We start from the raw sequence: 27,554 nt of genomic DNA on the forward strand, positions 1-27,554 counted from the left end.
TTGCAATACTGTTTCACATTGAGAAGCACAAACTTGTTAGATGGCAATTTTGCTTTTTCTTCTAATTGGCCACGAAACCGTATGAGACTCAAAATATCGACACTAAGTTTATTTTTTTTAAGAAAAGTTCATGTTCTCCGATTATGGAGAAAAAATAAACGTTGACTTATTTGCCAAAAAGTTGGCAATGCAATATCAGTATCATTTTCCGAGAAACCTATAAAAATTCACGAAAGCCTTGAAAAAGACATCTTTAGCCATAAATCCTCAAAAACGTTTCTATATCTAAATTTTCTTTTAGACTCAAGTAATTCCACCCCACCAAATATTACCATCATAAATGACGCCGACGAAAACTGAACTAGCGGTCATTTATCAGCTGGATCTGTGTATACTAACCCCATTGTGGCAATTTATAGAACCATTATGTTATTTCGGTATATCCTTTTTTTTTTTTTTTTTGTGGCTTTTATTTGTGCCAAAGAGGCACAGATTATTTCGCCAATGTCACGTGCGATGGAGAAGACACGATGGAGATTGATCGGTTCGGTCGAGATTACATGCTCAAATTAATTTTGAAGGCATAATAGCACTAGACGAATTGGAGACCCATAACCTAAAACAACACAACAATAATAATTACATAAAAAGTAAATAAAATAAGGCAACTACTATTAAAATGCATAACAACAATCACAAAATAATTTACAACTTAATCTTATTACGTTCAATATATTTACATAGAATTTTACAAAATGGACTAAACACAAACATTAACAAACATTCAACGTTAATAGGGCGAGGGACTTTAGGAGGGAGAACGTCATATATAGGATGAATGAGATTGGGGCCGGTATATCCTTATGAGATACTTTTCCTTACCATACACTCTATGGTTAAAGATTAAATAACTTTTGACATCTCGTGATATTTATTAAGTCTGCGTTCATTATTACGACAAGGTCCGTCATTAAAATAAAAATTAAATATTAATAAACATAAAACACATTTTTTTTTTAAAATAATTTCTCGTTCTATTAGTATATATGCAATTTGCATATCTTAAGAATTAAATAGTACAGTGTAATGTTGCAGTAGTACTGTCAGTTGTCCCTATCAAACAATTCCCATGACAATTGACGGCTGCTGTCATATTTCTTAATAGAAGAAAAATCTGAAAAACAGCCGACGGTCGTTTGTTTCGATGTATATTGTTTATTGCTGCAGTAATAAAATAATAATTATAATTGTTTAACAAAGTTCACTAAAGTGTTAAATAGTCATCCTGTGAATGAACTTTTTAATAATAACTTACGCCTGAAAAGTACGTATAAATTAAAAAAAAAAAAAACTAATTATATTTTTATTTACTTTTCGCTAAATGAATCAAGCCATACGTACGAAAGTACAACAATAACAATTATTTCTAAGTAATGTTTAAAATGTATTTATTAAAAACATTTTATCAGAAAATAATTTAAATTAATGTGTTATTCTCTTCATAATTGTTTTTTTTTTTACAGAATGCTAGTAAATTAGGTAAACATGGCAAAGGACAATTCGAAGAAAAGTGTTAAAACCAAAAGTAACTTTGGGGATCATAAATGTACAATATGTACTAAGGTAATATTAATTTAACAAGATACGGAAACTTAAAATATGTTCATTATAGAATTAATTATTTATACGACAAGTTGTTATCAAAGTTGTTATTTGTCTTAAAATAAAGTAATTCAATAATTACTAGGGCAGGGAAAAAATTTAATTAAGTCAAAAACATCTAAATTTTTTCTGGCTGTTTGCTTTTTTGAAATAAAGAATGAAACCTTTCAAAATGTGTTTTAAACAGATTATTTTATTATGATTATCATTAGACTTAATTTTAATAATTCTTATGTAAATAAACTTCATTGTATGTGTTTGTATAGATATATACATATATAAAATGTGTAAAATATATTAATAATATTTAAATTATTATTCCAACAAAAACCTTACAAGGTTTTGCTGTGTACACTGAATGAATAAAAAAAAAAAAAGTTAAACTAACATGTAGATACTAATCTTTTATAACACTGTAATCTGCAGATAAAGATACTAAGATTAAAATATTTGTTTAATTTTGCTTGTAGCAAAGATTTGGGATTAAGGCTTGCTTCATACTAAATTCCAATTAGGCTTAGTGGTTTATTTGTCATAGTGTAACAAACATATAGGTAGACTGAGAGTACAGGAATTCTGAAATAGTTTTTTTTTTGGTACACAATAATTTTTTTTTGAGGGTAGATAATTATTTGTGTATATAAACATGATATACTTGTGATTCGTTACATACATTGATAAATTTAATTCACCAGTCCTAGCTTTCCATTGTAGATAAAATAATCAATCAGTGGGAAGTGTAATGCTTCTATATTAAACATCATTATAATTACATTTTATAAGAATGCTATCGACCATGAACTTTGATCAACAACAGCAGCCTGTAAATTCCCACTGCTGGGCTAAAGGCCTGCTCTCCCTTTGAAGAGAAGGTTTGGAACATATTCCACCACGCTGTTCCAATGCGGGTTGCTGGAATGCACATGTGGCAGAATTTCTATGAAATTTGTCAAATGCAGAATTCCTCACGATGTTTTCCTTCACCGCTGAGCGCGAGATGAATTATAAAGACAAATTAAGCACATGAATCAGCGGTGCTTGCCTGGGTTTGAACCGGCAATCATCGATTAAGATGCACGAGTTTAAACCGCTGGGCCATCTCGACTTTGATCACCCACCACAATTTTGTTACTTCCCATTGTTCTGTCTGCCTAACAGTTATAAATCATTTTTCAGAGGTTCTCAGACAAGTCAGGGCTGGCCCATCACGTTCAGCTCCATTCAGCGGAACGTCCGTATTCCTGCCACCTGTGCCCGCACACGTGTAAAACTAAGAAGTATTTAACTAAGCACGTAAAGAGGGTGCACAATGCGGCTACAGAACACGAGTGTCGCTTCTGTGGCCGGAAGTTCCATTACAAGAGTCTCCTGGATAAACACATGTACATACACACAGGTTAGTTGTGGAGGATTGTCTGTCTAAGATGGCTTAGTAGTTTTGACCTCATTGTATTTTAAGGGATATATTTCAGTGAGTCTGAGCTTACCACAAAACCCAGAGAATGTTGACAATACAATTATTAATAATTCAATAGGCTATTTGACTGGTTTTTAAAATCCATTTTATATTATTTAGTACAAGTTAAAGAACCCAGTAAAAGTTGTGTTTTTTATTTCTAGTACATATTTGCCGAAAAATATCATATTAAAAATTTCGTATTTAAATAGCGCCCAAAAACGCTCCTTGGACAATATGGCGCTGCAGTGGGATCGATGACGTCACTTTCCTGTATTTTAATCTGTGGTACATATAGTAAAAAAGCAAAGTTTACAAGAAAGTGACTTAATCATAAGCCCGACCAATCAGGAGCGTTTTGTGTCACGTGACAAACGTTTGAAAATTTGCATTTTTATTTATGGATTTTTGAATAAATTAAGTATTATTTTCAACTTTCGTTAGTAAATAACCATTTTTAAACTCATAATATACACTGATTACAATAATTCACAATTTATTTTTCGCATTGTCAAATAGCCTATTGTGTAATTTGATTAAATAATTAGGGAATAAAGAAATTGTAAGGCAATTGGTTTTAGGAATAAAATAAACACAAATTACACCAAAAAAAAGCTGCCTTGAAACAATACACTATTTCTAAACAAATTAATATGCACTAAAAAGTAATAAAAATAATTGTGTACATATTGAAAATATTTTTTTGAGTTCTCCTAAGTAAAATGAAATGCGAAATATAAGACTACTCGCAAGTTACGATTATATAATGTAGTTACAATTTTTGCTATATTTGGAGTTGGTGTCAGCCAAAAGAACCCTACAATATATCTAGAAAAAATAGTAAGAGAATACTTTAAGAAATATGTTTTTTACGAATTACCTTTTATACGATAATATACTGTGCCAATCAAGGGACTCGTATCGCTTCTATCCTTTGATTGTTGAGGCGCGTGCCCGTGGCTGACACCGGATCCAAATATAACAATAACTATAACGTAGTTATTGTTATATAATCGTGAACCGACTTTTGAGTAGTCTAATATTTTTAAATTTCATTTTACTTCAGATAACTCAGAAATATTTTGAATATGTAATTATTAATTTATTTTGAAATGGTGTTTTATATGAAGTCACTCATAACACTTTATTTTTTCATTTTTTTTTTAGATGAGAGACCGTTTAAGTGTGACGTCTGTGGCAAGGGCTTTAATTCGACCTATTCGTTGAACACACATAAATATATACATACAGGTAACATATTTCAATTTTGTTGTGCTCAAAGTTTTTTAACGCATTTGCAGTGAAGGAAATAGGTTATTTGACAATTCGAAAAATAAAGTGTCAATTATTGTAATCAGTATGTATTATGAGTTTAATAATGGTTATTTATTAACAAGAATGTTGATAATAATAACTAATTTACTCATATTAAAAGTCCATAAATAAAAATGCCATTTTTAACGTTTGTCACGTGAAACGAAACGCTCCTGATTGGTCGGGTTTGTGATGACGTCACTTGCTTTTTAACCTCGTTTGCATACTATATGTAGATTATATGTACCACAAGTTACAATATACCCAAGTGACGTCACTGAAACCATTGCAGCGCTATTTTGTCCAAGTAGCGTTTTCGCGCGCTATATAAATGTGGAATTTTTTATTTGATGTTTTTGGCATTTATGTACTAAAAATATAAAACAACTACTTTTACTGGGTTTCTTAACCTCTACTAAATAATATAAAATGGTTTTTAAAAAGGTGGAAATGAGTAACTAAGTTTCTTCAAGTTGTTTCTGGCAGACTACCTACCGAAACGGTGGTAGCTGTACAAATTGTACACTGTAACATGACATTGTATTGTCCGTATTATCTGTGCCGTAGACTTTCCCGCACTTTTCTATTTAAAGATGGCGGCTGTCTATGAACTATATGACTTTAATTAGATGTGTCAAACGACGGCCTCCGTGGTGGAGTAGTGTGTACACCGGTTTTCATTAGTACGCCACTCCGAGGTCCCGGATTGGATTCCCGGCCGAGTCGATGTAGATTATCACTAGTTTTCTATGTTGTCTTCGGTCTGGGTTTTTGTGGTACCGTCCTTACTTCTGATTTTCCATAACACAAGTGCTTTAGCTACTTACATTGGGATCAGAGTAATGTATGAGATGTTGTCTCATATTTTAAATATTTTTTGAAAATAATTGAATCAGACAATTTTTTCAAGTAATAAAAACAGCAAATTATAATTACGTTTTTATTAAATAACAATGATTCTCTTTAAATATTTCTTATAGTAAGCATCGTCGACACAATCAGAAGGCTTTACACATTGACCAGAACTCTCCACGTATCTAAAACGATTAATAAAAAAAAAAAAAAAACAAAAATTATAAACACTATTCTTTATGGACCTAATCTTCAAGCAGTTGCTCTGAATCTATATAAACAATAGTTAACCCATCCGGAATGTCCCACTGCTAGGGTCAGACCTCCTCTCCCTTTGAGGAGAAGGTTGGTTGGTTGGTGGAATACACATGTGGCAGAATTCCTTTGGAATTTGACACATGCAGGTTTCCTCTCGATGTTTTCCTTCACCGCCAAGAACGAAATGAATTATAAACACAAATTAAGCCAATGAATATTCAGTGGCGTTTGCCTGGGTTTGTACCCGTAATCATCGGTTAAAATGCGCGCGTTCTAGCCGCTGGGCCATCTCGCCTCTTATCAACAATCTCGTAAAAAGAAAATTATCTTGGATTAATTCCTGTGGTCTTTGGGTCTACTCGTCTTGGAACATTTGAACAACCTTGAAACCTTCTCATAAGAAAAAGAAATCCCAGTTGTGGTATATTCTCTTCTTTCTTTCTACCTTATGATAATTGGCTACCCATACAGTATAGGGAATGAAACAATCGCCTCCTGGCTATTTCTATTCATATTCAAATTATGTAAAAGTAAAGTAACAGCCTGTACATTTCCCACTGCTGAGATAAGGCCTCCTCTTTCATTAAGGAGAGGGTTTGGAACATATTCCACCACGTTGTTCCAATGCGGGTTGGTGGAATGCACATCTAGCAGAATTTCGATGAAATAGACACATGCAGGTATCCTCACGATGTTTTCCTTCACCGCCGAGCTCGAGATGAATTATAAACACAAATTAAGCACATATATACAGTGGTGCTTGCCTGGGTTTGAACCCGCAATCATCGGTTAAGATGCACGCGTTCTAACCACTGGGCAATCTCAGCTCAATTTGACGGCTCGGTTTGTTCCGAACCGGTGGTAGTTTTTGATTTGACTATCAATAAGTGTAATGTTTTCATATTGAATAAAGTACTTTAAGAGATAATAATTACTGGTTGTCGTCCGCAGCCTCGCTCGCCTTCTAGGATATTGGTTGTCGAAATCGGTCCAGTCGTTCCAGCAATTAGTTGGAACAAACAGACAAACAAAAATTGTAAAATATGTTACTTTGGTATATATACCGTTTATATGCTATTAGTAAAAGGAGGTTATTTTGATATTACAAACAGACACTCCAATTTTATTATACTCTGTGGATATAAGCTAGTTGGTAATGCTCACCCGGCCTTACAGAAGCATCCAGGTGGTGATATCGTGAGGCAATGTGAAGATTTCAATGTGATCACATTGGAATGGCTCTTGTGCAGGTCGACGGACTTCCTCAAGTATTTGAGGAGTTTGTTGACGTCGAAAATGTTGTTGCGGAGATCGGTGTTCTTACCGAATATGGTGTCCAAGAGAATCTGTAAATTTTGGAGATGGCCAATATAGTTGAGGATGGTGATGATTACTTGTAGATTTTTTTTTGGTGTTGGTTGGCGGACGAGCATATGGTCCACCTGATGGTAAATGGTCACCATTACCCATAGACAATGAAGCTGTAAGAAATATTAACTATTCTTTACATCGTCAATTCGCCACCAATTTTGGGAACTAAGATGTTATGTCCCTTGTGCCTGTAGTTACACTGGCTCACTCATCCTTCAGACCGGAACACAACAATACTGAGTACTGTTGTTTGACGGTAGAATAACTGATAAGTGGGTGGTACCTACCCAGATGGGCTTGCACAATGCCCTACCACCAAGTAATCATTAACATTGACACTAAGAAATATTAACCATTCCCTACGACACCATCTTAAAAACTGAGGTACTAGGTTCCTTGTGTCTTTAATTACACTGGAAGATTAAATAAGCATAATAATTCTAGTTTGCAATGACACTAAGAAATATTAACCATTCCCTATACCACCATCTTGACAATTGAGATGTAAGATCCCTTGTATCTGTAGTTACACTGGAAAATTAAATAGGCATACTAATTATAGCTTCTAATACATATAAATGGGACTATTTTTACCTCAGTCATTTCGTCGGTGAATTTGAACATCGTGTTCGCATATTCGTTTAAGACATTCGTCATTATAGATACGAATTTAGCGTCGAAGTTTGATCGTCTAGAACACTCTTTTCGAACTATTTTACCGATCAACTGATTCGGTTTGAATTTCACCAAATGCCAACACTTTTTGGCTGTCTTATTGTTCTTATAATCCTCACTGTTATTATTGTAGATTTCCTTGATACTTTTATTTAGACGGGACGTATCTTTTTCATTTTGTAGGGTTTTAAATATTTTATTGTTACGTATGTGTGATGAGTGCAAATTGACGTTTGATGAAATGTCATTTCGAAAAGGTTCTTTAATGTCGTCACTAGGTTCTTTATGGTGTATAGAGTTTTGTCTTAGGCCACGCATGGTGTATATATTGTCATTAACGAAATCATCTTTAAATATTTTCTTATTTATATTTTGATGTCCCAATTGTTCTTTAATTGATTTATTGTAGTCTGTCATTATCAACCTGTAATTAAAAAGTTGAATATCATATTGTTTTCAATATCTACTATGTGTCGAGATGGCCCAGTGGTTAGAACGCGTGCAACTTAACCGATGATTGCGGGTTCAAACCCTGGCAAGCACCGCTGATTGGTATGCTTAATTTGTCTTTAAAATTCATCTCGTGCTCAGCGGTGAAGAAAAACATCGTGAGAAAACCTGCATGTGACAAATTTCATAGAAATTCTGCCACATGTGTATTCCACCGACCCGCATTGGAACAGCGTGGTGAAATATGTTCCAAAGCTTCTCAAAGGGAGGCCTTTGCCCAGCTGTGGGAATTTACAGGCTGTTGTTGGTATCTTTATAAGAGTTACTGCAGTAAATTTTTAAACGATATAAAAGTACCTTTCAATTGCGTTTTTGATGCTTGCGCATAGAACGGGACAAGAAAATCCAATAGGTGTCCAGGGGTTACTATTTATATCCTCACAATATACTCTAGCCTCGATCATATAGAGCGCTGGTCTTAAAAATATCAACCAAATAAACACCAAATTGGTCATCTATGTGAACACGCCTAATTATTTTGCTGTGTCTAATGTTTTGGAAAGATTTGCTAAATGTTATCGTAAGTGTTTTGTTAATTGTATCTACGTTTTTAAAAGTGCCACTAAATCTATCTATACATGAAATTGGAGTGTCTGTTTGTAATATTAATATTACCAAAATAATATTTTTTACAATTTTTGTCTGTCTCTTTGTTCCGGCTAATATCTGGAATGGCTGCACCGATTTTAACGGGATTTTCACTGGCAGATAACTATATAATAAGGAGTAACTTAGGCTACAATAATATTTTTTGGTTAAATTCAAACGCGTACAAGGTTGCGGGAACAGCTGTTTTTCATAGAGCTTTCGTTAATGAACGACTGCTTTACGAGGTTCGTTAAGAGTAATATGCTGAATAATTATGATGGTTGTTTGAGTATTATCATATATTATATATGTGGTAGTTGCTGCACTATCAGTTAGGGCTCATTGCAATCCAGTCTGGATTAGTAACACACGTTCATCATATATTATACCCAGAGTTGCCAATGATTTTTTTTTTCGTTGAATCAGACTAGTCGTGTTTAACGTCTGTATATTGTGTGTTTTTGTTACTATGCCAACTAATAATCGACTACAATTCAATTTTTGTACTAACTAAAAGACGGGTAAACAATCAATTACTGACCGTTTTGGTATAAAACGCATAAGTATAAATTCCCCTCATTTTCCCCACATGTGACAATCCCCACTCTAATCCCCGATCGACGTACGATTCACCGCAATTTGGGGAATTCCCCACACATTGGCAACGCTGCTGGTCTCCCAAAAGACGAATGAAATCCAGCGAAGATCTGCTGATGTTTAGTATAAAATATAAAACGCCAATGTATTCAATTGAAATTGAATCATAACATTGAATTGAAACAAATGGTTAAGTGTTGATTTTTTCAAAAAGCGCTAAACCTACTCCAATAAAACTTATATGGGACCACTTCTGGGGCATGATATACCAAACAATAACATAACAAAAGAAATGTTTAGTGAACCTGTACTTCTCTTCATAAAAGCTACGAAGAGGAGTATAAATCCATAGATTAATGTTGAAAGAACTATTTCCTAACTCCTAGTAATTGAGGACTATCATCAGCTCAGCAGTATAGCATTATGATTGCCAGAAGAAAATGCCAATATAACTTCAGAAAACACGGTACATGTCCCTAAAAAAATTGAGGGTTTCCCTCGATTTCTCCAAGATCCCATCATCAGACTCTGATATCATGGTACCATTCCAGGAGTATCTTCTTTCTAACAATACAAGAATCATCAAAATCGGTTCATAAATGGCGAAGTAATCGGCGAACAAACTTAAAAAAAAAAAATTATACGGGTCGAATTGAGAACACTCCTTTTTTTGAAGTCGCTTAAAAGTAGAATGTAAAAAGGCAGGGCCATCTGCGTGCCTGTGGATATTGTAAAAAAAAAAGAAAAGTATTTATGCAATAACTACAGCCACAAGGGACATAAAATCTAAGCTACCAAGGTTGGTACCGCAATGTAAGAAGCGCCAATGTCCTTGTATGTTGATATCCACTTTTCTTACGTACGCCATTAATAAAAACAGAGGAAATGTCAGGATATTTTGCTAGTGAAGCTATAAAACTAAATTAACTGTTTTATAATCTGGTCGAATCAATGATTATCGTAATTGCTCTGTAATTAAATGGACTTTGGGTTCGTACTGTATTTTATGGTAACTTTTTAATTCAATAAAACGTAGAATCTTTTCCCACCATGAAATTTGGTGATCGTTTTATTGATTAGACATCCACTAAGTCCGCCAGAAGTACCGTTTTTGATTTACAAATGAAAGCTTAAATTTGGGATACTGATTAAAAATTAGTTATATACGTATTTTAGCGTTTCTGGATTTTCTACCCTAAAGGGTGACACGGTGGTGGTATGCAAAGAGGTCTTAAATAAATGTGATATTTTAAGTTAATCGGTAAAATTCGATTTCCCCGCGAAGCTATGCTGCGGGCGACAGCTAGTTTATTATGAAGGGGCATTGCTCCGTCAGTGTTTGTTGTTGTTTTCCCCAAATCACGGCTGATAATAATTATTTAAAAATACTCGAATACTGCGGAGTAATTGGTATAAACACATCACATCACACTTCAGAAATCAAATCAAATTCCTTCATCCAATATAGAAGCATCACACTTTCGGTGATGGAGGTTCGGAAAAGGAAATACTGGGAAATATCAGCTAAAGATACAGGCGTGTTTTTTTTCACAACAACAGCCTGTAAATTCCCACTGCTGGGCTAAAGGCCTCCTCTCTCTTCGAGGAGAAGGTTTTTGGAACATATTCCACCACGCTGTTCCAATGCGGGTTGTTGCGGTTGATGTTTTCCTTCACCGCTGAGTACGAGATGAATTATAAACACAAATTAAGCACATATATACATAGTGGTGCTTGCCTGGATTTGAACCCGCAATCATCGGTTAAGATGCACGCGTTCTTTCCACTGGGCCATCTCATCACACCGCTACTACGATAAATATAAATAAATAAATATTAAACAACATCATATGCATTACTCTTTATGGAATATCGGAAGTAACGACGGCACCATAAACACCCATACCCAAGACAAGATAGAAAACTACTTTTTCTTAATCAGCTCGGCCAGGAATCTAACCCGGGATCTCGAGTTATACCCATGAAAACCAAATGTACACACTACTCGACCACGGAGGTCGTCAATGCCCCTTTACCCGTTGCTCATTTAAATTAACTCTTTAAAACTTTTCTATAAGCACAGATGATATAACAGAAATTTTCTTTCAGATATAAAACCGTTTAAGTGTCAATTCTGTGATTACGCGTGTCGTGATAGCTCAACGTTGAGGAAGCATCACGAACGTCACCTGGGAATACGGAAACATTATCAGTGCAAGATGTGTGATAAGAGGTTCGTATCCTAACAAAGTGGGAGTACTCACTGTTGCGTCGAAATATATTTACAACGATATTATGTATGTTCACAGTGACATCGATCATTTTGTATTTTTAAATGTTAATAAATAAAATTATAACAAAAAGAAAAACCGACTTCAAACAAAACACTATTTTAAAACATATAAAAATGCACTAAAAAGTAATAAAAAGAATTGCATATTTAACATAATTTTTTTTGTCCTCCTAAGTAAAATGAAGTGAAAAATGTTAGACTACTTAAAAGTCGATTTACGATTATATAACGTAGTTATAGTTATTGTTATATTTGGAGCCAAACATAAAAAAACAGACGAATTGATAACCTCCTCCATTTTGAAGTCGGTTGAAAAAGAGTAACTACTGAGTTTCTTGCCGGTTCTTCTCGATAAAATCTACTTTCAAATAAAATCAATCAATCTAATTTAATTGTAAAATGACGACTCAAAAGTGCTTGTAAAGCCTACTTGAATAAAGTTTATTTTGATTTTGATTTTTACAATATTTGAGGTTCGATATATTCTTCCAACGCTACTTTTCATTTCCAGTTATAAAACGAAGAGAGTGCTGAAAGCCCATATAGCCGAGACTCATTTGGACATGGAAGTAAAGAAGAAACCGTGTGGTCACTGTGGGAAGATGTTCAAATCTAATACCACCTTGAACTCTCATGTGGTAAGTATATTAGTGTAGAGTATCTCTTAGGAATTACCCAAAACAGAGCCGGATTTAAAGGTCTGGAGGCCCCCGGGCCACAAAGCAGTGGGGTCCTAGACAAACAGAAGCGTAAGCAACCTAATAATTATATTATCATGAATTAATTACTTTTTTTTAATTTCAATCAGCTATGATTTATTTACTTGTCGGTAATCGGTTACTTTTAAAATATTAAATAATAACATTATTATATTTATATTTGTAAACTTGCTGAAAACTGTGGCCCCCACTAATGTGGAGGCCCCAGGGCAGTTGCTCCGGTTGCCCTCCCCTTAATACGGCCCTGACCCAAAACAATCATTTTTTATCCTTTTTTTACGAGAAATAATGGCTTATTTTCAAAAATATTTTAAGTAATATAGTATTAATTCTTATCGAATAAAGTATTTTAAATACATTGTGCATTTAGGTAATATAGACCAATAAAACCCCTTAAAGCACGTTATTTAAATGTGTATGTTGAATTTATCTTGATCTTAATTAATTATCAGTTATCCGCCCCGGCTTCGCACGGGTGTAATGCTGATACTAAATATACTACAGAATTTGTTTATTAACGACATTACATTAGAAACTTCTAAAATCATCAGTGTTTCTTAACTATATTGTCCATATTTTATATACAATAAAAATTTTAACAAAAAGAAAACCGACTTCAAACAAAACACTATTTAAAAACAAATAAATATGCACTAAAAAGCAATAAAAATAATTGCGTATTCAACATATTTTTTAGAGTCCTCCTAAGTAAAATGAAATGAAAAATATTAGACTACCTAAAAGTCGATTTACGATTATATAATGTAGTTATATTTGGAGTATTGCTATATTTGGAGTGGGTGTCAGCCAAGAAAACGCTACAATATATCTATTAAAAAACAATACGAGAATACAAGAAGAAATATGTCTTTTACAAATACCTTTTATACGATAATTTGCTGTGTCAATCATGTTTAAAGATCTAAGCATACATAGGGATAGACAGCGGTAAGCGACTTTTGTTTTATACTGTGTGTATAATTCGATTGCCTTCAGAAATTGGTTCACGAGAAGATATATTCGTGTAAGTGTGAAATATGCGGCGTCGAGATAAGTAACAAGTATAATATGGCAGCTCACCTCACGAAACACGTCCACTTCAAACCCTTCAAATGCAGCTTTGAGGGCTGCACGAAAAGGTTCAAGGATAAGGTGAGTTGGAGCTGGTTTGATTTAGTAGGATGTGGCTTTGTGTTATATATATAGGTATAGTACGAAACAACTTAAATGTAGCATCGGTAAATTTCGTAAAAGAAAGGTTTGGAACATATTCCACCAATCTTTTCCTTGGTGGTAGGGCTTTGTGCAAGCCCGTCTGGGTAGGTACCACCACCAATCGTCAGTTATTCTACCGCGAAATAACAGTAGTCAGTATTGTTGTGTTCCGGTTTGAAGTGTGAGTGAGCCAGTGTAACTACAGGCACAAGGGACATAACATCTTAGTTCCCAAGGTTGGTGGCACATTGACGATGTAAGGAATAGTTAATATTTCTTTTAGCGTCATTGTATATGGGTGATGGTGACCACTTACCATTAGATGGCCCATATGCTCGTCCGCCAACCTATACCATAAAAAAACACTGTTCCAATGCGGCACAATTTCTATGAAATTAGACACACGTTTACCGTCCTTTACCGTCGAGCACGAGATGAATTATAAACACAAATTTAGCACATGACTAGCACATTCAGTGGTGCTGGAATGGATTTGAACCCGCAATCACCCGTTAAGATTCACGCGGCTCATATAGCATATAGCAGATAAAATATCATTTCTGTTGACGATTGACTTTCGATTGTTGTTGATTGATGAGCTCCGTGGTCGAGTGGTGTGTACACCGGTTTTCATGGGTACGTCACTCCGAGGTACCGGGTTCGATTCCTTGCTGAGTCGATGTAGATTATCATTACTTTTCTATGTTGTCTTGGGTCTGGGTGTTTGTACCGTCGTTACTTCTGATTTTCCATAACACAAGTGCTTTAGCTACTCACATTGGGATCGGAGTAATGTATGTGATGTTGTCTCATATTTATTTATTTATGTTTATACTGGATGGGTATTTTTTATTTCAGGGTACCCTTAAGAAGCACTCATTAATTCACTACCCGGACCAGCAGTATGTCTGTGCGCTGTGCAAGAAACGCTTCACGCGTGTCAATCGTTTGAACGTCCACATGAAACAGCACAGGGCCAAAGAGAAGTGTGCGGTTTGTGACTATTGTGGTACGAGGTGAGTGGGGTTCGACCACCCCGCTTTGGGGGCATTCAAGTATTACGTAACGCAAGTTTTGAAGATTTTTGACCCCTCCTCCCCTTGTAACGCACCGTAACGGTACTCCCCCTCCCACTCTCTAAACGTTACTTAACACTCAAGTGACCATTTTTACCCTAATGTCGCAAAAAAGTATGTTACCCCGTGAAATTTAAACAAAAAGGTTTGCCAACTTGCGAGAACAAATCAAAAATGACGACCAGACTAATACAATCAAGGCATTCCCCGTCAAAAGGTAAATGAAAAGGGTTGCCAATTTTGGAGTTTTAATTCCCTTATTTGTAATTTAAAAAAAAAATGTTACGTTTTGTGAGAAAGACCCCCTCCGCCCTTGTAACGCATCGTAACGTTTTACAAGACGACCCCCTTTCCCCCCCAAATTGCGTTACGTATTACTTGAACGCTCCCTTTTATCTATCTTTTAATGTCCACGGATTAATTTATAAATTATATCTTCGGAGAGTGTCAGCTAAACAAATCCTGATAATGATAAGAAAGTTAATAATGATGGTATTATTAGTGCTTATGATGGGGATGTTAATAGTGACGAGAATGTTCCATTTCAGTTTTTACAGTAAGAACTACCTCCGATCTCACATAACGAAGAAGCACTGCATCAGGGAGCGTTTCCAGTGCGACGAGTGCGGGTTCCTCACGTACAACAAGCCGAGCCTCGTCATGCACATCAAATACGGACACGCCTTCGAGAAGGTGAGTTGATTGTAGTACGACACAACTCAGATGTCGCATCGGCAAAATTCGTAAAACCGATCACATCCGAATTGAGTACGCTATTCCAAATCATCAATATCTATTTCTCACGCGAATATGATCTTGGCACAAATGTAATAACTTGTAATATCACACGACCTAATATATTCGTCAATTTGACGCGTCGCTTTACACGCACTCGCTGTCTCGGGTCGAACTGACGCGAGAATCTATAGCGACGAATAGCGTCGAATGGCGCGATAGGGAGCTGTTTCTATTGGTCGTGTAAATCGGCAGTGATCGGTTTTATTTTCATTCCATTGCATTTTCCGATGCTACATCTAATTTGTGTCCTACTATACCGTTGTGTGACAGCTACGTCACTATATTTGCCAAACGTCAAACTAACTTTGACAGTCTATCTAGACATAAATAATCAAATCATTCCTTTTATTACGTTCTATTAACCCACCCCGGCTTGACACGGGTGCAATACTGATACTAAATATACTACAGAATTTGTTTATTTATGACATCACATTAGGAACTTCTAAAATTATCAGTGTTTCTTTATTGTATTGTCCATGTATTGTATACAAAAACCTTCCTCTCGAATCAATTCTTATCTATTAAAAAAATCAGCGTTGAAATCCGTAATTTCTAGAAGCATAAATACAGACAGCGGTAAGCGACTTTGTTTTATAATATGTAATTATTCCTAAACAAAATGACCACCTCGTTACCATAGATAGCGATACACGCAACAGTGACAGTGACAATACTCGCTATTCATAGAAAACCCGTCATAGACAAAAATCTGTTTTTTTACTAATATTTGTCTTTCAAGATAGCCTTTCCTTTGAAACAAAATCAAAATGGTTTTCTGACCTTACACAGGATACTCTTTTTTATGATATAGGTTTGCGGACGAGCATATCAGCCACCTGATGGTAAGTGGTAGTGCCTGCACATAGACAATGACGCTGTTAGAAATATTAACCATTCCACCTTGAGAACTAAGATGTTATGTCCCTTGATGCACTGGCTCACTCGCTCTTCAAACCGCAACACAACAATACAATACTGTTGTTTGGCGGTAGAATATCTGATGGGTGGGTGGTACCTAGCCAGACGGGCTTGCAAAAAGTCCACCAAGTAGTGACACTGACATATATCATAGACAAACAGTTATAAACGAATGTTGTGTTTTTTTTATATAAATTATCTTTCAGGACAGACAGTGTAAGATTTGCAAGAAAAACTTCAAGATGCACAAATATCTGAAGATGCATTACTGGAATACACATTGTATCAAATACAATATGTCCTTGAGGAGGCCGTGAGTATTGTTATTATGGTCAACTCTTGACAAATGTCACCTTAGTCTTAGTCTGTCACCCGTGACCACGAACGCTGTAAAGTGCTCGAAACGTCGGGATGCTAAAAATAATTAATATACGCGATTCAAATCCGTTATAGCTAGTTTTATTTCAATGGTCAACTCTATCGACCCGTCCCGACTTCGCACGGGTCATTTATGTACCCTACTAGTTGTCGCCCGGGGATTCCCTTGCGTTTTAGGGGTTGGTTATCAAGTGGTTGGCAAAAAAGTAGCATATGTCTTTTATTGGAATTCAAGTTTGCTTAACACACAAATTTCATCAAATTCGGTTCATCGGTGACTATGAGTATAAAAACGGTTACTTACTAACGAAAGTTGAAAATAATACTTAATTAATTCAAAAATCCATAAATAAAAAGGCATTTTTTTAATCGTTTTTAAGCGTTTTGTGACTCTTGATTGGTCGAGTTTATGATGACGTCACTTGCTTATGAACCTTGCTTGCCTATATGTACCACAGATTGAAATATGGGCAAATGACGTCATGGACCCCATTGCAGCGCCATATTGTCAAAGTACCGTTTTCGTGCCCTATTCAATTGTGAATTTTTTAATATGATATTTTTCGGCAAATATGTACCAGAAATAAAAAAAATCAACTGGGTTCCTTAACCTCTACTAAATAATATAAAATTAATTTTAAAAACCAGTCAAATAGCCTATTATTACAAAAACCATTATGAATTATACACCTTATACAACTTCCTCGGGTATCATTCCACTTTTGAAAAATGTATGAAATTTCCGGTCAAACAGACACGATGGCAGGACATGTATAATTAGTGATATATTGTAATATTCTAGGAAACCGAAGAAGATTAAAATTATCATAAAAGAAGATCACAGCGATATGAAAGAGATAGAGCTGTTGCACGAAGTTAAAGTTGAACCCTTAAGTGGTAAGTCATGTATTATTAACTCTTCTTCCAATGATATTCTAATAAACACATATGTTATACTCATACTAAACAACAGGAAAAAGTGTGCCGCGCCGGGGACCGTTTATTTTACATTTCGTTACAAGTAAAAAGGATAGCTTGATAAAAACAATAAGTAAAAGGGATAACTGGATGTATTAATTACGCAAAACGTATTACTACATAATTAACAACGACTAAAGGCAAACGTCCCAATTAGGACGTTTTCTAGTCTTCACTTTTTGCGCGTTAATAACATATCTGTTTACTAGAACATCATTGTCTTTTTCCTTTTGAATATCTGAAAAAAGTTGGGACTATACAAGAAATTTTGAATGGTCACTTAACAACTATATTAAGTGAAGGATGTGTTCCAAACCCTCTCCTTAATGGAAGAGGAGGCATTATCTCAGCAGTGGGAAATTTACAGGCTGTTACTTTACTTCACTTTACTATTAAGTGAAGCTACCACATTAGGTAAGAAACTTTGTAGATACTAATTTTCAACATTTAAAAATCATATTAATTAAATAGAATTATGTATCTTAAACAAGGATTTCGAGTTCAAACTCAGACAAGCTCCACTGAATATTTATGTGCCCTATTTTATTTTAATTTAACGTTTATAATTCATCTCGTGCTCGGCGGTGAAGGAAAACGTGAGGAAACCTGCATGTCTAATTTCATCGATTTTCTGCTACATGTGTATTCCACCAACCAGCATTTTAACAGCGTTGTGGATTTTATTCCAAACTTTCTCCTCAAAGGGATAGGAGCCCTAGTGCCGGCAGTAATAAGCTTACATCTTACAACAATAATTTTCCCAAAAAGATATCTGTACGATATAGCTTGGCGGACGGCTGGTCACGTGATGGTAAGTGATCACCACCGTCCATTAACATTGACGCTGTAAGAAATATATAAGTTACTTAGTACCAGAATATAACCATTATTAAATTAAGATTTTTTTATATCAGAAAATAATGAAAATCCTATCGACTTTTTGAAATCTATACATATAATAAATTGGATGGCTGTTTGTGATATTAAAATAGCCCTTTTTTACTCAATGCATATGTAAGCATACACGGTACATATCTCAAAATAACATTCTTTACAATTTTTGCCAGTCTGTCTGTTTGTTCCGGCTAATCTCTGGAACGGCTGGACCGATTTTGACGGGACTTTCACTGGCAGATAACTTAATATTTATTTTTTGTTAAATTCAAACTCGTACAAGGTCGCAGGCGCAGCTAGTAGTTATATTTATTTGAACAGACTCGGATCCAGATCAAAAGGTGACGGAGTATTCGGAGGGCGTGTTTTCCGAGGATATCTCGAGAGCCGTCGAAAATAAGGCGAAGAAGATGACTCCAGCGACTCGCTTTGAAGATTTCTTCATAGAACATATTATGCGACCCGATACGAATGTTCCAGGTAAGATTTTCTACTTAGTCGTATTAGACGGTTGGTAGGGCTTCGTACAAGGACTGTTCTACGGTCAAAATGTTGGGCCAGTCGATCTTAGAATCAGGGTAGTATGCGCATGCGATTCCGTGACGTCACTGAATTGATGCAGTGATATTGGGTAGCCAGGCGATCAAGAAGGATCGGCTAGTATGAGTTTCTATGATGAGATGAGTATCCCAGTTTACAAACAGTGGAGAAAATAGTGCTGCACTTTTTCATGGTTTGGTTGGCGGACGCATATGGGCCACCTGATGGTAAGTGGTCACCATCACTCATAGACAATGAAGCTGTAAGAAATATTAATTATTATTATTCCTTACATCTTCAATGTGCCACTAACCTTGGGAACTAAGATGTTAGGTTCCGTTGTGCCTGTAATTACACTGGCTTACTCACCCTTCAAACCGTAAAACAATAATACTGAGTACTGTTGTTTAGCGGTACAATAACTGATGAGTGGGTGGTACCTACCCAGACGGGCTTGCACAAAGCCCTACCACCAAGCTTACATTGGGGAATTCTTATATTGTTTATTGATTAGCCGTTTTTTCACACGCGTTTCAGTAACACACGGTGTTTTTTATACGTAACTCTCAAATTACAGTTGTTGTTGTTAATTGATTATACTTGTTTAATTTATCTAGTACGACACAACTTGGATGTAGCATCGGCAATTCAATTGAACCGATCACTGCCGATTTACACAACCAACAGAAACAGCTCCCCCTATCGCGCCATTCGACGCTATTCGTCGCTATAGATTCCCGCGTTAGTTCAACCCGAGACAGCGAGTGCGTGTAAATCGACGAATATATTAGGTCATATGATATTACAAGTTATTACGTTTGCGTAAAGATCATATTCGCATGCGAAATAAATATTGATAATTTGGAATACCGTACTTAATTCGGATGTGATCGGTTTTACGAATTTTGCCGATGTGACATCTAAGCTGTGTCGTACTACACTTTTATATGTTTTTAATCTGTATTTTTTTTTCTCCCAAATTATACAGATTCAGAATATGATACGAATTATCAGAATGAAGCCAGGACAAGCATAGATTACGTCACACGTAAGAAAGGGACGAACTCATCGGTTGGAAAGAGACAGAATCGTATGGTAGTGGAAATAGACATCGCAGGAGAACCGGAAGAAGGTGAGACAATTCTTTTGTAATATTACATTAATTAATAGATATACTAGAATTTATGTACGGTCAGAGTAAGAAAACCTTCGCCAGGTTTCAAATTAATTCCTTCGAGTCTTAAACTCTTAGTACCTTTTAAATCTAAACATCAAATCATTGCGACGCAATATTTCACTCTCGATCGGTAAGCAGCATTATCGATCATACTGAGCACACGAAAATAGATCTTAAGGTGACGAACCTTTTCTTACCCCGACTGTACATTGAATTTGTCCTGAGTATTTTGGGTTATTTTATAATACTCAGTAATACAGGTTGGGGTCGCATTGAACATATGAGGGATTCTTGATATTTCTCACAGCGATGAATCTTTTTGGGTAGTGATCAAAATATCATCAGGTCCTATCCTGCTAGTCTGACTGTTATTAATTTTTTATTTAAGCTTTGAACTCCAAGAAACAACATACTACGTTATTCAAAATCAAAATCAAAATCAAAATAAACTTTATTCAAGTAGGCTTTTATAAGCACTTTTGAATCGTCATTTTACAATTAAGTGAAGCTACCACCGGTTCGGAAAGTAGATTCTACCGAGAAGAACCGGCAAGAAACTCAGTAGTTACTCTTTTTTAACATTTAAAAAATACAACGTCATGTTAATTAAATACAATTATTTCAATTAATGTATCCTGCTTGGAAGTCAACAGGTATTAACTCCACGCTTTTTTATCATCTACAAAATCTTGTATCGAATAGTATGCTTTTTCTACCAATGTATTTTTAACAAACGATTTGAATTTACTAAACGGCAAAGTTAAAAATTTCTGCGGAATTTTATTATAGAAACGGATACCTTGCCCCAAGAAGGATCCATTGACTTTGCGGAGTCGGAAACTTGGCGTTATAAGTTTATCCTTACTTCTAGTGCATATACAATGATTATCACTGATTTTATCAAAGTGATCAATGTTACTGTGAATATACATGATATTGTTGTAAATATATTGCGACGCAACAGTAAGTATTCCTACTCTGTTAAAAACATCCCGAAGAGAGTCTCTAGCTCCAAGATTATAAATAAACCGAATTGCTCTCTTTTGTAAAATAAAGACAGATTCAATATCTGCAGCGTTACCCCAAAGTAATATGCCATATGACATAATACTGTGAAAATAACCAAAATAAACTAAACGAGCGGTATCAATATCAGTTAGTTGTCTAACTTTTCTAACCGCGTATGTTGCGGAGCTGAGTCTTCCTGTTAGGGATGATAAATGAGAGGTCCACTGAAGTCTGGAATCTAATTCTATTCCTAAAAACACCGTAGTATCAGCTACTTCAAGACGGTCACCATTTAAAGATATATTATAATTTTGCTTGCTAACATTAGGTAGGGTAAAAACTACACATTTTGTTTTTTGAGCATTCAAAACTAAATTATTTACTGTAAACCAATTGTGTATCTGTGATAATGCATCGTTCACATCGTCATAGTCATTTTTTTTCCTGTCAACCTTAAAAATCAGCGAAGTATCGTCAGCAAACAACACTATATCACAAATACCCTTAACATAGAAAGGAAGATCATTTATATATACTAGGAATAGAAAGGGACCCAAAATTGAACCTTGTGGAACTCCCATTTTTAACGTAGATCCAGAAGACTTTATTCCATTAATGAAAACTTGCTGGATTCTTTGACTTAAATATGAAGCGATGAGATCAAGAGCTTTACCTTTAACACCGTAATATTTGAGCTTATAAAGAAGCGTTTCGTGTTCTACACAATCGAATGCTTTAGATAAATCACAGAATACTCCAATAGCGTTCTGTGATTTCTCCCAAGCATCGTAAATATGTTTGAGAAGCGCAATTCCCGCATCAGTTGTCGAGCGACCTCTTCTAAAACCGAATTGCTCACCATGAAAAATAGCATTTGTACCGAAATGGACGAGAAGTTGATTTAAAATAATTTTTTCGAAAATTTTACTTAAAGATGGGAGTATTGAAATAGGCCTGTAATTACCGGGATCGCTTCTGTTTCCAGTTTTAAAAAGTGGTAAAACTTTACTACATTTTAACAAGTTAGGAAATGAACCCGTGTCCAAACTCTTGTTAAAAATTACTGCTATATACGGAGCAATATCGTATATGATGTTATTAAAAAAATTTACCGAAATGCCCCATATGTTGTTAGTTTTTTTAATATTTATAGTTTTAAATACTTTTATGACATCTATTGCAGAAACCGTTTCAAATGAAAAATCAATAACGCATTTAGAAACACTATTATTTAATAACCTAGCTGCATTTGATGTAGATGATTTTAAATGAAATGTTATTTTATGGGGTACTTTATCAAAAAATGATTCAAATAAATTAGCAACCTCTAATTCAGAACTCGTGTATCTACTACCTGTGTTCAATTCTATTGGTATCATTTCCTTTTTGTGTTTTCCACTAACACTACTAATAACATCCCATGTGGCTTTAATTCTATTATCAGAATTCAGGATTTTTTTCTTTAAATATAAGGACTTAGCAGAAATGCATACTGTTTTAAAAATTTTTGAATATTTAATGACGTATTCTAAAAAGGCTACGCTTCGATTCCACCGCCTCATATCATATAAGTCGTATAATTTATTTCTACTTTTATAAATACCAACAGTAGCCCAGTCACTAAACTTTAATTTTGTGTTACTATAACATGATTTCATATTAAATATATTGTTAAATTCTTTTAGTATTACTTCAAAAAATGAATTATAAAGCTCATTTGGATCCTGTGTCGTAAGATCTAGATTAGACAATTTATACGCCACAATATCTTTAAAACAATGTAATTTGTTAGCCGTTATTGGCCTGTATGTTATTTTTTTTAAATGATTTATTTCTTTGTGTTTTAATGAAAACTTCTGACCACAATGGTCAGAAGTTAAATTATTTATAATTGATACTTCATATATTTCACAGTCACAGAACACATTATCAATACACGTAGAAGTGCCGTCGGTTATTCGCGTCGGTTCATTAACTCTATGAGTTAAATTAAATGACATAAACAAGGCAACCAACCGAACACTTAACGTAGTTTCTTTAAGTAAGTCGACGTTAAAGTCCCCACATACAATTATATATTTATTAGTTTTACATAGCTTTTTAAGAATGTCCTCCATAGTGGTTTCAAACAAATAATAATCTCCCGATGGGGGCCGGTACACGCAGACTATAATGTACTGTGGAAATTCCACGCAGGATAGTTCGATAGTACGTTCGATAGAGAGGGCCACAATATCTTTTCGAGATTTACAAACGATATCATTCCGTACTAATATTAATGAGCCACCACGAATAGCACTCCCTCTTACGAACGAACTTGACAGTTTAAAGTTTGAAATATTAAATATGTCAAATTTTTTAACCCAATGTTCTGTGAAACAAAATACATGTATTTTATAATACTCCGAAAATAATTCTATTTCATGATCTTTGCCACCTATGCCCTGTATATTTTGATGTATAATATTTAAGTAAGAGGGCGCAGATGTTGTCGTTTTATTTAGTTTAAACTATTAATTTGAGTATTTTTAATTTTGTCGGTGTTAATATAAATTAAATTATTATTTTTATTATACATATGATCCTTGGTAACATTACTTGTAAAATAATTTTTGATATTGTAGGCAATTAGGTTACCATTTGCCTGACACATGACAACCAATGCCCTAAAACGCAAGCAAAGCGCGGGCGACTACTATAAGCCAATATATACACGCTGTTACCTTAAGCAGATAACATTGCAGATCTAGTAATTGACGCATATATGTTACATGTATCGGTGTACACATTACAGTATTTTTGTTATATATTTTACACACATATTAAACGGCACAATGCCGTTATCATTATTTTTGGTACCCATATGTGCTGCCGAGCGATCGTGGGTTGTCGGGCGAAGAGAATTAAAATCACGCGTATGAGACTGTTTTACAATATCCAATAATTATTACAACTAAATATTATCAGTAATACAGTCAACTCAAGTAATGACGCTCCACCAGGCACGTTTTGTTTCTGCGAGATGCAAATGGATTGTATTCCGTTTGACTTCGCCTACAAAAGAGACTGAAGTCGCGTCAGAGCGAAGAGACGTCAAAACCGCCATAATTTAAAAAAAGGTTGCTATCCGATGTTATTGTCGCTTTTGACGTTTCTTGACGCTCTCAAAATACAGTGGCGCCGTCATATTTATTCAAGTTTTAAGTACATAAACATATTTAAACACTCTGTATAGCTGCAATGTTTATTAACCCTGTATTTTGTATTTCAGCTAATGTCGATATTCATGAAGACACTATAACACAGCCTGATAATGTTAACAATAATGCAATACTAGAAAATACGAATGCAATACAAAACGAACGAGAATCGAGTACATGTGTCGCAAATCTAACCAAATCGAATGGAATCATTGAAACTTTAAATGATAATAATGATGAGTCTTTTGTAAATTACGAAGACACAGATGAAATAGAAAAGGAAAATGAATCTTTAACATGTAAAACAAATCTCATCAAATCAAATGGAATCATTGAAACTGTAAATGATAATTATAGTAATGAGGCTATTGAAAATTGTGATGACACAGAAGAAATAGAAAAGGAAAATGAATCGTTTACATGTAAAACAAATCTAACCAAATCACATGTAAATACCGCAAATAAGGATGTGTCTATAATGGAACGAAATGAAAACGGTGATGAAGAAACTATTGGAAATGGCGATTTAAATAATAGTGAATATGTTGATAATGGAAAAACTTCACAGTCTAAAAGGATTAAGTTCAATACTCATCAATGCTATGTTTGTTTCAAGGTAAGTTATATACACGTAGTTCTTAAAATGTACATAAGATTTTTTTACATTAATCATTACATAGTATAAAACAAAGTCGCTTACCGCTGTCCCCTATGTGTGCTTAGATCTTTGATACGCAACGGATTTGGGCGCCAGTTTTTTTTGTAGATTGAGTGATTCGAGAGGTAGGTTTATATGTATAATTACATGCACAATGTAGTAGAGAAATACTGATAATTTTAGAGGATTCTAAAGTGATGTCGTACATACTACAGTAATACCGACAATAACCATATTTTATCATTTTTTTTTCGAGAAATAATGGCTTATTTTAGCGATTCAACAATATTCCGTTTTATAGGAATTAAACAATGACATTCATAAATTTACTCTTGATGTACAAGCAAGATTTCAATTCTGTTTAAATTATTTAAGACGCGCGTTCAAACCCAGGCAAGCACTTTACTTGGTGGTCGGGCTTTGTGCAAGCCCGCCTGGGTAGGTACTACCCACTCATCAAATATTCTACCGCTAAGCAATATTATGCAGTATTGTTGTGTTCTAGTTTTAAGGGTGAGTAAGAAAGTGTAACTACAGGCACAAGGGATATAGCATCTTAGTTTCCAAGGTTGGTGGTGCATTGACGACGTAAGGAATAGTTAATATTTCTTACAGCGTCATTGTCTATGGGTGGCCCATATGCTCGTCCGCCAACCTATTCCGTTAAAAAGCACCTCCATTTAATTTTTTTGTGTGTTAATAACTAACACTTCGAACCTGAGAAGAACCGTCAAGAGACATTCAACCTTTTTTTAGTTTTACCTTTAGAGTTAAACAAATTTCATACGATAAATAATTAAATATTATTATTTGTTTCAGTTGTACGAAACGCGAGATAAATTAATAAATCACTGCAAGGAACATTTCGACGTGTGTAATGATAACATGTTAAAGAAATGTCCTCTGTGCGAATACGTGACCAAACTAAACCTACCCCGGCACATGCTCTTAGTTCACAAACTAAACGTAAAACTACCCCTCGACGGAATAAAAGATAGGAAAGATAACAACAACCGTTCTAGATTCTATTACAATATAAATAACGATGATTTCACCGAAATCGAAGTCATACCGAGCGTCAAGAATCTTAATAAGCGGGCATACGTCGCTCTCGATAGGAAGAAACGGGAATTGGACAAAAAAGGCTTAACTAAAACTAAATTGGTAAAGAAAGATGGCGAATGGATCGTCGAAAAGGAGAAAGTGAACATATCGAGCAATATTATTGTGCCAAAGATAAATAACTTGCCAAATAGTGAAGATTATTTGAACGAAATGAAGCTCCTGTACAGGAAAGCGAAGAACAACGGCCAAAAGATGCTGTTTCCGTGCGATAAGTGCGTGAAAATATGCCAAACGCTCAGCGCTTTGAAGTTGCACTCGAGAAAACACGACCCGAACGCTAAGCCGTTCAAGAAGAAAGTATGGAAGCATAAATTGAGCAAAGAGGATCTGATAAAACTAAACGACAAGCCACAGATAAAAAATCTCAATCGATACGAGGATCCAAAACCGATTGTCAATAAACACAAGTGCGATCCGAAATTGAAAGAATTCTACGAGAATAACATAAAAGGAGGCGATATACAATTCTGGCAGTTTCTGAAGATATTCAATAAGATGTCGAGAGAAAATGTCAACGATTTTGCCGATTTGGAAAATCGTAGGGAATTCGGTATACATTTCAGCTTGCCTGAGACTGGGGTCAAGGAGAAAGCGACAAAGTTTAGTGAAGCACGGACGATAAAGACTAGAACTAGAACTAGAAATGCGTTTAGACGAACTATAATGATTAGTAAGAGGAATCACGAGAAGAGGCAAGCGATGATCGATGTTTTGAGGCGGAAATTGTCAAATACCACAGTCGGGACGTAGTTTTGGTTACATTGTAAATATGTTTGTATTGTGAGATTGATATTGCGTTCCTATAAAGCGATTTTAGTTGAAGAATATATGCGCTAAAAGTAGCATTTTATATTGAAGATTAAATGAGGACGTAAAATTGAGATATTTCTTATATACATGTAAATAATCTAATTTTTAATTTGATATCAGAAAACCAATATGTTTTGTTCCTTCGCTTTGGGCTTGTCAGTAGACTAAAATTTACTCATGTGAATGCAGCTTAAGACATTCGATATTTGAAAGAACTTTAGGTTGAAATAGACTAAGAATAAGGAGATTAAAAGTATGCCTCATTTCTCCATTTTAAAAGTGTCCAACGAAATGTATATTCCATAAATTGGCAGAATAATATTATAGCAAGAAGGTGTCATGTGTATCTGGAATTCAGATTTATGAGTTAAATTGGAATTTACAATTGCGTCAATGGAATTTTTGACGACGCATGACCTAACTTGTCTCAAAGTATCTTCACTGGAAATGTAACTTATGTTTGCGAACTTTTGATTCGAAT

The 27,554-nt window shown here is 34.9% G+C and overlaps 2 protein-coding genes across 2 annotated transcripts; one reads left to right on the forward strand and one right to left on the reverse strand.

Annotated features, from left to right (window-relative positions):
- The first annotated feature begins 1,151 nt into the window (after positions 1-1,151).
- LOC124542256 lies at positions 1,152-27,323 on the forward strand. Its single transcript, XM_047120212.1, has 15 exons — positions 1,152-1,324; positions 1,524-1,623; positions 2,839-3,058; positions 4,286-4,369; positions 11,393-11,516; positions 12,088-12,214; positions 13,292-13,447; positions 14,369-14,526; positions 15,135-15,279; positions 16,512-16,618; positions 17,486-17,580; positions 18,877-19,035; positions 20,084-20,227; positions 24,552-25,096; positions 25,958-27,323. Exons 2-15 carry the CDS (start codon positions 1,546-1,548, stop codon positions 27,011-27,013), a joined length of 3,198 nt encoding a protein of 1,065 aa, XP_046976168.1. The 5' UTR covers positions 1,152-1,324; positions 1,524-1,545; the 3' UTR covers positions 27,014-27,323.
- On the reverse strand, positions 5,376-8,003 carry LOC124542257. The gene is made up of 3 exons (XM_047120213.1): positions 7,508-8,003; positions 6,707-6,888; positions 5,376-5,469 (listed from the first exon to the last, which is right to left on the reverse strand). The coding sequence occupies exons 1-3, from the start codon at positions 7,904-7,906 to the stop codon at positions 5,376-5,378; spliced, it is 675 nt and encodes a 224-aa protein (XP_046976169.1). The 5' UTR covers positions 7,907-8,003.
- Positions 27,324-27,554: the final 231 nt, after the last annotated feature.

The sequence above is a fragment of the Vanessa cardui genome, chromosome 30 (assembly GCF_905220365.1).
Source record: "Vanessa cardui chromosome 30, ilVanCard2.1, whole genome shotgun sequence".
NCBI classification, from domain to species: Eukaryota; Metazoa; Arthropoda; class Insecta; order Lepidoptera; family Nymphalidae; genus Vanessa; species Vanessa cardui.

Excerpts from the sequence above, each read along its gene's own strand:
- LOC124542256 (XM_047120212.1), top strand. The coding sequence starts at position 1,546 with ATGGCAAAGGACAATTCGAAGAAAAGTGTTAAAACCAAAAGTAACTTT. Across the intron at positions 16,619-17,485 it reads AATATGTCCTTGAGGAGGCC|GAAACCGAAGAAGATTAAAA; the intron begins GTGAGTATTGTT and ends GTAATATTCTAG. Across the intron at positions 20,228-24,551 it reads CGCAGGAGAACCGGAAGAAG|CTAATGTCGATATTCATGAA; the intron begins GTGAGACAATTC and ends TTTGTATTTCAG.
- LOC124542257 (XM_047120213.1), bottom strand. The coding sequence starts at position 7,906 with ATGCGTGGCCTAAGACAAAACTCTATACACCATAAAGAACCTAGTGAC. Across the intron at positions 6,889-7,507 it reads TCACCGACGAAATGACTGAG|ATTCTCTTGGACACCATATT; the intron begins GTAAAAATAGTC and ends CAAAATTTACAG. Across the intron at positions 5,470-6,706 it reads GGATGCTTCTGTAAGGCCGG|ATACGTGGAGAGTTCTGGTC; the intron begins GTGAGCATTACC and ends TAATCGTTTTAG.